The 10,864-nt window shown below is 50.3% G+C and overlaps 1 protein-coding gene across 2 annotated transcripts in view; it reads left to right on the forward strand.

Annotated features, from left to right (window-relative positions):
- Positions 1 to 10,864, forward strand: part of GNL2 (G protein nucleolar 2) — a 15,419-nt gene that overhangs the window by 3,995 nt on the left and 560 nt on the right. The window contains exons 4-15 of one of the 2 annotated variants that reach the window (XM_006038384.2): positions 4 to 143; positions 2,690 to 2,874; positions 3,265 to 3,331; positions 4,492 to 4,650; positions 5,187 to 5,300; positions 6,275 to 6,403; positions 6,709 to 6,813; positions 7,326 to 7,484; positions 7,628 to 7,735; positions 8,638 to 9,053; positions 9,738 to 9,820; positions 10,274 to 10,383. In XM_006038384.2, coding sequence (XP_006038446.1) covers positions 4 to 143; positions 2,690 to 2,874; positions 3,265 to 3,331; positions 4,492 to 4,650; positions 5,187 to 5,300; positions 6,275 to 6,403; positions 6,709 to 6,813; positions 7,326 to 7,484; positions 7,628 to 7,735; positions 8,638 to 9,053; positions 9,738 to 9,820; positions 10,274 to 10,383 — 1,775 coding nt within the window. Of the gene's footprint in view, positions 1 to 3; positions 144 to 2,689; positions 2,875 to 3,264; positions 3,332 to 4,491; positions 4,651 to 5,186; positions 5,301 to 6,274; positions 6,404 to 6,708; positions 6,814 to 7,325; positions 7,485 to 7,627; positions 7,736 to 8,637; positions 9,133 to 9,737; positions 9,821 to 10,273; positions 10,384 to 10,864 lie in introns of those variants that run through there. The other variant, XR_003092290.1, reaches the window with a different exon arrangement.

Genomic DNA, 10,864 nt, shown 5'->3' on the forward strand with positions numbered 1-10,864 from the left:
CAGGGAACACTCGTGTGATCAAGCAATCGTCCCTTCAGAAGTTCCAAGAGGAAATGGAGACGGTTATGAAGGACCCATATAGAGTGGTCATGAAGCAGAGCAAACTGCCCATGTCCCTTTTCCACGATCGAATTAGACCTCACGTGAGTATTGTTCCTTGCTCCAGACCAGAGGCCTGTCAAGGCTCCTGTTCAGAGCTTTGCTAGGTATATTTTGGGGTGGTTGCATTTCATCTATGCAGGTGGCCCTGCTGTTCCTTGATATGCATTGCTGGGTGTAGAGCATCCTAGAGTCTCTGCTCATCACCAGAGTGCATCACTGTCTTCTCTGCAGCGCAAGGACTGATGCAGCTCTTAGGCTGCAGGCACTGGCGGGACCCCAAAAAAGGGTCTGAGGCTCCCTTGCAGTTTTCTGTCTTTGAGCTTAGGTCTTGCAAACTGAGCAGCATGTCACTTTGAGCAGAAAGTCTGTGGTACTGTAGAAAGCATCAGTGGCTGAGTGTCCAGGCCACTTTTCTGGTTGGCTTGGTGCTGAGCTGACGTCCTAGCCTGGGGACAGCGTGCAGTGCTGCTTAGACACTATCTCTCAGATGAGATTTGAAAGGAAGGTCCTCTGTATTTTTGTAGCTAAAGATCTCCCAGCTTCCCTTTTGCAAAGATCTCTAGGAGAGTCCAGCTCCTGTGGCCTAATGAAATTCACTTCTGACCATGACGTTTTGCCATGATGAAAGCCCCCCTAGTCCAGTGATCAGGGGGTTTTTAGGGGCTGAAATCTAGGTGGTCACATCTCTCTGGGAAGTCACTTGTTCCTGGCCCCAGGTGTGGAGGTGTAACTGCAATAGCACTGCCATCTCCTGCCTGCATGGGGATCAAGTCCTAACTGCTTGCCCGAAGAAGATGTGCCTGACCAGCCTGCTTTTCCAAAGTCCAGCTCTTTCTGGAGCTGTGCAGAGCTTACTGCCTAGCCGGCAGAGAGCCTGTGGGAGGCATGTGCCGGGAAAGTGCCCCCACCTGCATTAGGGTATCATACCTCTTCAGAGATGGCCGCCTACTAGCCTTGCTCTTATATCTGAACTTGGGGAATGGTCTGAGGCATAGGGTGTGGACACGCATCTGCTTGGAGCCATTTCTAAAGGGGACCAGCCAGGACAGCAGCAACTGTTATGTTCTAGCGGTTACCTGTGGAGAGACGAATACTGGAGATGTAGTGAAACTGCTCCAGTGTTATCCCTGGATGAAGCCGTGTTAAAAGCCGGAGCAGTTTTGCCACATCTGTGTTATTCCTTGTTTGCCCGCAATGATGTAGATAGAGGTGACGGATACAACATGCCCTCCTTTGGGCCTATTCCCAGACATGAAAAGTTGATTCAATAAAAGGGATCACAAGAAGTGGACTATACTGCAGAGGAGCTCCTGGGAGCATCCGTGTCACGCAGACGCTGCATCTTGGTGCTTGGGGAAGAGATGCTGACCCAGACCCACAGACAGAAAGATTCTTGACTCTGCCTCTACCTGGAACAAAATAAGCGTGCTCATTGCCTAGTGACAGACTGAGATGGCTTTAGGAGATGCCCTTCTCAGTCTTCTCTGAGGCGCTCAGTGAGAGTGACTGACCCGGGGCTTACAGCAAGCTGCTGATGAAAGTTTTTGCTTGTACAAGCACTTCGTAGTCATCAGTGTTGCTGTTCTGGGAACTCAGCTGGCTTTGCTAGGAGTGTGTAACTCCATTTGAATGTTTCCAGAAACACTTATGTTGCATATGACCATAAAGAAACAAGTGTACTCGCTCTTGCGGCCTTGGAGGTCTGTATTCAGTAGGCTGAATCTCTTTTGGCAGGAAAATTGCCTTAAAGCATTTTAAGATAAGTTACCATTGTGGTCCTATCCTGGCATTTAGCCACCATACATACACCTTGGTGCTTCTGATGACACTAGTGACAAACTGGTGCTGGTTTCTTGAGGATGCTAGCCTTGCCCTGCTAACATCCTCTTGCGTGATAAACCCTGACTCAAATATGTGCTTTTATCCTGAGTCAAAAATTCTTGGCCATATAATCCTATTCTCCAGCACATCGAGTTTTAGTTAGCATCAGGTTTCTTTTATCGCATCTACACTGTTCTTTTGGACACGTGTTAGATGTTTTCATATGAAGACTTTCCATGTGCATCTAATAAAAATGTTACCTAAATTAAGGAAAATGTTATTTGAAGCTAAAAAGCACATTACAATGTTAGTGATTCTTTTTAGCCATGGAATAGATGCCCTTCCAAGAAAATGTTAGCATTTGCAGCTAGTCTTAAAATATACCCTGTTGAGTATAATTATCCTTGACAAAAATCTGTGAATTTGGCAAGATCCGTGCCCTTGTTTGAAAAACAAGGGAATAATAAACGATAAGAGTTAATGTTCATCGTCGTGGCCGTAACGATATCTGACTAAGTCTGATAAAAGAAAGGAAGTGCCATTTGTTAGGCAAGTACAACACTGTGTGCATTTGCTTTGCCTTTTATCAGACAAACACTTTTGTGTTTCTCAAAGGAACGTAAGAAACCTCATGACTTGTCAGGAAGTTGCATACAGTTCTTGTTGCAAGCTCTTTGGAACCAGCCCTGACCTCGTGTGCCTTATGTGTGGAGGCATGGGGATGGTACATGTTTTGTTCTCTTTCTCCCAACCTGCCTGCCTACAGAATTCCAAAGTTCACATCCTTGACACAGAAACTTTTGAAACGACGTTTGGCCCCAAATCGCTGAGGAAGAAACCAAACCTCTCTGCAAGTGATGTGCAGTGTCTGCTGGAGACCGCCGAGGCCTCTGCTGGGACCTACATCCAGGGCAAGGACCGAGACCTGGTGACAGAAGACACTGGAGTGAGGTAAAAGCTGAAGCAGGTTAGCATTTACATTTCTGAAAAGCAGTGCATGCTGTAGTTCACCCTTTAAGCAATGCAGCATGCTGCTAATTCTGCCCATTTGGGCACTGTATAGACATAGGGAACAAAAGGAGTGAGACGAGTTGCACAGAGCGCAGTATGAGACTTGGATTTTGAATGCTGGCTCATCTTTGCCTGCATATTCGGTCTAGGGGTTGCTTTCATGTTCTGTGGAGGATGGACACCGTCACTGGATAACTGTAGCTGGGGCACAAGCACATACCATGGTGCATCCTGTCTGTCATTTTGGCCTCTGCTCCTGTGCCTGCAGAGGGCTTCAGAGAACGTGGCATCCTGGCATTTCCTCTGCTGATGTCTTTGATCTGCTTCTAGGGATGAAGCCCAAGAGGAGATCTACAAGAAGGGCCAGTCCAAAAGAATCTGGGGAGAGCTCTACAAGGTAAGCGGTGTCCCTTACGGAGTGCAAAGGAGGTGCGCATGCAGCTTCCAAGGGTTGCGTTCCCTCTCACTTGGAGGATGCAGCGCAGAAGCCTTGCACAGATGGGTGGGCCCACAGAGCAGCAAAGCTTTGTGTGGTCAGCCCCAGCCTGTAAAGAAAACCAGCCTCCAGTGCCCTGGCACTTCCACAGTCCAAGCTGGCTGGGGCCATCTAACAGGTGGCGCCTCCCTGGGAAGCACGTAGGCCAGGTTTAAAGCTTGCCTGCCTCCTCCCGTGTCAGCCTGTTTCAAGAGTCTGACTCGAAATGGTGGGTGTGGTGCCACCATGCACCTGGACCATGGAAGAAAAAGAGCAGGAAAAAAATAGAGACCCTCCCTCTCCCAAGAATGGCACTGGCGGACCCGGACTCTTGATCTCCAGTCCCAGAGAGAGGCTTCTAGGCTAACAAGAAGTTGCTTATCTGCTTCTTGGCCCAAATTTCTGAGTGCAGCTTATGGCTCCTCTCTGCTTACTATCCTCAGCATTCCTGGGTCTTTAAAGCAAACTCGGTTCTGAACTGCCTTCCAAAAATGAGTGCCCAAAAGGCAAGAAATAGCTGTGAAACACTCACTTTGCCCAAATTGAGCCATTGAAGACTGCTCCCTGCTGTAGATGCCCACTGGACTGATGGCAGGTTTTCACTTGTGCACACATTACTGAAGGTCTAGGGAATACCTTCACTCTGTGATTCTCTGTAAAATGGCAGTGACTTGCTGTGGAAAGGGCACTTCCCAGCTGGACAGGGTGTGGGAAAAGCGATGTCTTGAAGGAACATGATCAGGCAGGAGAGACTGAAAATATAGGTCCAAAGTTTTGCAAATACAAAATGAATTTGGATAATTGGAAAGCGTGCTGTGGAAAATCCCTGATTGTGTTAAATGGAAGCTTCCTTTCTCTGCAGTGTTTGTGTATGGGAGCGTCGTCAAAGTTTGTCTGCTGTCATTTCGCTGTCCAGGCTGGTTCAGTGGAAAAGTTAAATGCCTGTGGTGTTAGTCTGAGTTTGACTAATCTTAGAGACTGCTTGGATTCCTGGTGGGAAAGGCTTGCAGCTTGAGCATGTCTCTTCAGAAGCTGTTTTCCTTTCTGCCTGAAGGCACAACCATCTCTCTGTGGATTTTCAGGTGATCGATTCGTCAGATGTGGTTGTGCAAGTCCTCGATGCCAGAGATCCCTTGGGGACCCGCTCGCCGCACGTAGAATCTTACCTTAAAAAGGAGAAGCCCTGGAAACACCTCATTTTTGTCTTGAACAAATGTGACCTTGTCCCCACTTGGGCCACCGTAAGTACAACCCTGGGGCGGTTCTTTTTGTCGCCTCTGCGTTAGTGCAGTGCCAGTGCCCATGCTGCTGGCAGAGGAAAAAGTGTAATTGGGTCAGTGGGACCTCCTCCCTTGACAGTTTGCCACTGAAGTAGCAGCTCGATGGGAAATGTGGCCAAGATTGGCTCAGTGGAGCAGCAGTTGCCAGCCACAAGTTCTGCTTCCTCTGGCTGGATCTCACAGTTCAGCTGCCGTCTCTGGTGTGCTAAATGTTAGTCCTCTTCAGTTGCACATCCGCCACAGCTGGTCTGTTTTATGTCGTTAAGCTAATTTGGGTTTAGCTGCCATGAGAGCATTTTTGGAAAATTGTTCATCTCAAACAATAGACAGAGCTTTAATTGTTCAAAGCACTTAATTAGCACTTTCTTTAGACAGTTGGGTTTGAAACCCAGTCCCTTGCGGCAAGCCAAGAAGCTGTGTTCTGCTGTAAATAGGCGTGCTGTGTGGCTGGGGTCTGCTGCATAGACGCCTCGCTCAGCAGTGCGCTTCTTCTGCAGAAACGCTGGGTTGCTGTCCTGTCCCAGGAGTATCCGACGCTCGCCTTCCACGCCAGCCTCACGAACTCCTTTGGCAAAGGAGACTTCATACAGCTCTTGAGACAGTTTGGAAAGGTACTGCACACACGTGTGAGGGGGGGGTTTGCCTTAAGTCTCTATCCCAAAGCCACGCATCTCTCTTTGTTCCTAGTTGGTGCCAAGTCAGTGGTTGACTGGCTATGAAAAGCCCCTGTCACTGGGAGTGATTGGAAAGGGATCCCTTCTGTCAGGAGCTGTGGACACGTGTACCAAGCTCTGCGCAGGTGCACAAAGCCGTTTTGTGATGGGTGTCATCTGTTCTACATCCCTCCTATCTGAGGCTGTTGATTCTCTCTGGCCTCCCATTCCCGGGATCGGTAACACTTGAACGCATGGAAGGGAGGAATGCGCAGCCCAGGAGTTCGTGCCCTGAAGATTGGCAGTGTCCCCTTGTCATACCCTTTGCGGAAGACTCTTTGTTTTTCCAAGAGAGACCTATCAAATCAAGGCAGACAAGGTTCTTTGGGTAAATCCGATATCTTTTATTAGACCAACTCGGATAAATATTTGAGTTGGTCTAATAAAAAGAAATCGGATTTACCCAAAGGAACTTGCCTGCCTATATCCTTAGACCAACACGGCTACAACGTACGCCCCTATCAAATCGAGGGCACTTTCCCTTTTGTCTTGGGTAGATGACGGACTTTTTTCCTCTTCAGGCAACATCTGTGTCTTTATCTTGCCCATGAGATCTGTGCATGTTTCCTGGGTTTCTGAAACCAAATGCTTTTTAATTTAAAGCATCCACAAGTAATGTCACAACAACTGAATATCCAAGTGACTCACTTCTGCCTCAAACAAAGGCAAAAGCAAGACTTTCCAACGTGGATAATTCATTGAAGGCCTGTTGCTGCATACTTGGGCTTCTCTTGTTCAAGAGAACTATCTCTTACCATCTGACCTACTTTAGACATGCATTTGCTTTGTGTTACAAAGAAGAGACTAAAAGTTCCAAACTTTAATAGCTTCTTTCTACCCAGCAATTATAATGGTGTGTCATTTCTGAACAGTTGCACACGGACAAGAAGCAGATCAGCGTGGGCTTCATTGGCTATCCAAACGTTGGCAAGAGCTCGGTGATTAATACGTTACGGTCTAAGAAGGTCTGCAACGTGGCCCCCATCGCAGGTGAAACAAAGGTAGGTCTGCCTGGTTGCAGTGTAATCCTGGGAGTGAGCCACGGGAGCTGGGCTCATTCAGAACCATGCTGTGAAGTCCGTGCCCAGCCCAAAGAGCCTGGATTGAGGAGGCTTTTTTTCCAGGGATGATTTAAAAACGAAACAAAACGTCCCAAAGCAGTATGGCTAGGAGTAGTGATGTGGTGCTAGCCAAGGGAATGCCAAGACCTGTTCTCGTGGGTTCCCATCAGCTGTGTCCACCTTGGAAAAGCCATGCAGGGCTGCTGGTGGAGGAAGGTGACCCAGGAGGGGCTGGTCTCTTTCAGGTGTGGCAGTACATCACCTTGATGCGGCGGATATTTCTCATAGACTGCCCCGGCGTGGTTTATCCGTCGGGAGACACGGAAACTGACATTGTGCTGAAGGGAGTGGTGAGTGCCCACCGAGCGGAGCATGCTGGGAGCTGGGTTGTGCAAGCTCCAGGACGCTTTCTAATACCGATGGCCATCCTTTCCCTCTGCCATCCCCCAATCCTGCAAGGACGACTAGGGTCTGTACCCTTGGCAGGGTCTGTCAGTGTGCTGGTCCAGCCTTGGGGCGGTTGGGATGTACAGAAGTCCGAGCTGTCTGCAAACACGCGTTCGCTCAGCGTGAGGATAGAGAAGGAAGGATCACACATGGAAAGCAGAAGCGTCTGGTGGGGAGTGGGGAATGCAGCCCCTTCCTTAGACTCCCTGGAGCTTTCGGATGCTGGAACATCTGCTCTCTTCCTCGGCAAAGTGCTGCCTTCCCCTCTTAAAGCCAAGCTAAAAGAGTTACCAGAGGAAGGAGCAGCAAGAGGGGTTGAGTTTGGGACTAGGTCACGGCTGTTCTTGTCCCTCGGCACGAGGATCTACAGGGATGTTTCTGGGCACTAACACTTTTTTACCGTTCGCTTTTTTAGGTCCAAGTTGAAAAAATCAAGAGCCCTGAAGACCACATTAGTGCAGTGCTTGAAAGAGCCAAGCCAGAATATATCCGCAAGACCTACAAGATTGACTCCTGGAAGGACACTGAGGATTTCCTTGAGAAGCTAGCCTTTAGGACTGGGAAGCTGTTAAAAGTGAGCCAGGCTGTCCAGCCCTCCCTATGCACTCCCAGGGCTGTGTGTGCCCGCGGGTGGGAAGGCAAATCTGCCTGCTGTCTGTGGGGAATTTGAGAGGTCTGCCTCAGCAGAGACCCCCAATCGCTGCTGTGTCGTTGCAGGGTGGAGAGCCAGACATGCCAACTGTGAGCAAGATGGTCCTCAATGACTGGCAGAGGGGCCGCATACCATTTTTTGTGAAACCACCCAATGCGGAGCCGGGCCCGCAGGTGAGACCAGCACCTTGCTGCTTTCCCTTGTCACATTGTTCTTTAGCAGCCCTGCACTGCTCACTGCTGCTGTCAGACCAGTGCTCCAGGCAGCCTCTGCCAGCATACATCTGCCTCACTCTTGTCCTGGTGCCTCAGGCGACTGTCACTTGAGTTCAGTGAGGTAGAGGACAGGTGTGCAGCCAGAGCCCAGCTGTGCCCCCTCTGACTGACAGGTGTTTTCTGAGCTGCTCCTTATTGCCAGGCCTTCAGGAGCTTCTGTCATAGTATGTCACAGCTGCATTTGCTGTGCTTTGATCTGGGTGGCAAACAAATTTGCTTCTCCAGAGAGGCAGGCACGTTGCTATCAAGAGACTCAGCTGCACAGCAGTGACATGCTCCCGTCTTTTTAGCCTGTTAGGTCTTGTTCCTTGTGGCTTGAGGTGCAGCTCAGGAAGCGGAGTGTGAATCGCCTGCTTTGCTAATTCTGACATTACATTAAGATCACACTCGTATTGCTGCAAGTTTGCAGGTGCTGGACAAACCCCGCAGAGATTTTGTGTGTGTGTGGGGTTCCTGTTACTCCTCATAGGGGAACCCCTGGGCTGTGCGCGCCCTGCCGGTGCCGCCAGCTTTTCTAAGATGTGCAGGTAAATGCGAATTGCTGCATTAGCTGAAGACTAGAGTGTGTCTCGCCTGCACAAAGCGGTGACTGCAGGTGCTAAGCAGTTCTGAGGCAGCCTCCTGCTCCTCTCTCTCTGTGTCTCTGGAGACGACAGCTGTAACACAAGTCCAGTGACTGATTCTGGACAAACCGTGGGTCCCCTGATGTGTGCGTGCCTCAAGTGGGGAGCTGCCATGGCCTTGCCTGGAGGTGAGGGGGCTGTGGTGTGAGCCTCTCCTTTTCTTTCTCTTGCTTCTAGCCTCCTACGTCTTTGGAAGGAGCTGCAGCAGCGAGTCAAGCTGACGAGGGAGAGGAGAGCGCTGTGCCTGCAGCACTGGATGTGGAGTCGGCAGAGGGAGGGGAGAGCAGCACGAACACAAAGATGAAGCAGCTCGTGTCACAGGTCCGGCAAAACTTTGGGAAGATCAACGTGGCCCCGCAGTTCTCCAGAGAAGACCTGGTCCCTGTTGATATGTCGGACATCGATGAGACAGACTGCGATTCTTCTGCAGAGGGGGAGGAGGAGAAGCCCCAGGACTTGGCTGAGGAGTCGAATTCCCCCCAAGAAAGTGCCGGGGGCAGCTCCAAGGCTGTTGTTAAGGCTTTAGAGGAGAAGATTGCGAAATACAAAAAATTTCTGGACAAAGCCAAAGCCAAGCGGTTCTCGGCAGTAAGGTACTGGATTCTGCTCACTTGAGAGTAAGGAGCTGCGCAGGGAAAAAGACCAGTTCTGCTGCCTCCTTCTGTGATTCAGGTTGGCTTCCATTGCTGGGCCAGAATACCCTTAGCGATTGAATGACCTGCTCTCACAAATGCACTCACAGTGGAGTTTCAAACGAGCCTCTTAGAAACCTGATATTCAGACCCGTCTGGGAGTCTGCTCCTTGGACGTTGTGAGTTCTCATTCTGTAACTGGCCTCAGTAGTAACCCTGACTCCTGAATGAGCTCTTCCTGGATCTGCAGGAAACCAAAAGTCCCAGCCTGTTGTCACCAGGGTTTGCCTGCGTCCGAGTTCTGGCAGCGGGTAGCACAGGCCCGGTGTTGGCATGGCTGGCTCTAGGCACATGCCCCCCAGGTCTGTACAGGGTGAAGAGGGTGGGGATGAGGTGTGATTGTACATTTCTGTGCCATGAAGGCAGAATTTGATCTCAGGTTTCCTTGATGCTTATGGCATTGCTGGTGTGTTTGATGCTAGGCTCTGGGGGAGTTAGCAGTTCTCAGAGCTCTTGCTGGTTTTTGTGCTGCATCCTGCTTGCTGCTTCTGAGCAGGTGAAGCGTGTGGGGAAGAGGTACCGTGGTGCCGGGAACGGTCTCACGGTCCCGCAACACTCCCTCACTGCCTGTGTTGTTCCTTGTAGAATCCCCAAAGGACTGAGCGAGCAAGTATTTGCGAAATCTGAGCAGAAGTCTGAGGAATCCAAAGAAGAAGTACGAGACGGAGGTAATGCACGGAGCAAGCAGAGAATCTGTTTTTAGTCTCTGAGGTCAATTTCTTCTTCCCCTAAAAGCTACCTAAAACCTTCTGGTGAGCTAATCGACTCAGAGGCTGCCTTAGGAGCTGCTTCAGAGCTGCTAGTGGTTTGTCCAGAGTGTAAAGTGTTGCCCCCTGTGGCCATTCAAGCAGGGGCAAAGTCGCAGCGTGAGCCCTGGGGTGGTCCAGGCTAGAGAGGAGTTGTGGCCACTTGGCACTTGTAGGACTTGACGCTAGACCAGGCCAAGCAGCCCCTCTGGTATTCAAGGTTTTCTGCCCTTGTTCCTCACCTGCCACCTCTGGGGAGTATCATCTGAAAATAGCGCCATGCTCCTGGGTTTCCAGGTGATGCTTTCCCCTCCAAAGCCAGCAAGCAGACTGGATCTGGAGGGCATGTCTGACTGTCAAATGTGCTGCTTGCAGGGTGCACGAAACAGGGGAAGAAAAGGAAAGTACAAGAGGAGGAGGAGGAGGAAGAGGACTCCTCCACCTGCCAGGCTAAAAAGCCTTGCAAGAAGCTAACATCCAAAGAAGTAAGTGACTTCTAATCCCGCCGCAGGGGGTGGGAGAAAACCTGGCTGCCTTTTGCTTTAGATCCCCCACTGAGAAGCTTTGGGAAGGGCTGAAGGGTAGGTGCAAGGGGCAGAGCACCTCTGGGTACGTGGAGCCAGCATCATCCATCCCCCCTGGCTTAAAGAGGAAGATGACCCCAGCAGTAGTGATAGGCTCCAAGGGGACTGCTAACAATATATGTAAGGAGCTTGCAGACCTCTGTGGGAGGGAGAGGCTTGAAGGGATGGTTCTGCTTGTGACCGGGGAAAGAATTTGGTAGTAACTAAAGAGGAGCCGGTGGATGCGCGGACTTCCCCCAGTGTGCACTTCCACTGCTTTTCTCTTGGTGCCGGAGTCCAGGCGAAAGGATTCTTCTGGACTAATCCAGATATTTAAACAAGTCCCTTCAGACCCATCCTTGTCAACTGGGCACGTGGAACAGGGGGCAGACGATCTGGGATC

This window comes from Alligator sinensis, unplaced genomic scaffold (assembly GCF_000455745.1).
Source record: "Alligator sinensis unplaced genomic scaffold, ASM45574v1 scaffold1577_1, whole genome shotgun sequence".
Classification (NCBI taxonomy): Eukaryota; Metazoa; Chordata; order Crocodylia; family Alligatoridae; genus Alligator; species Alligator sinensis.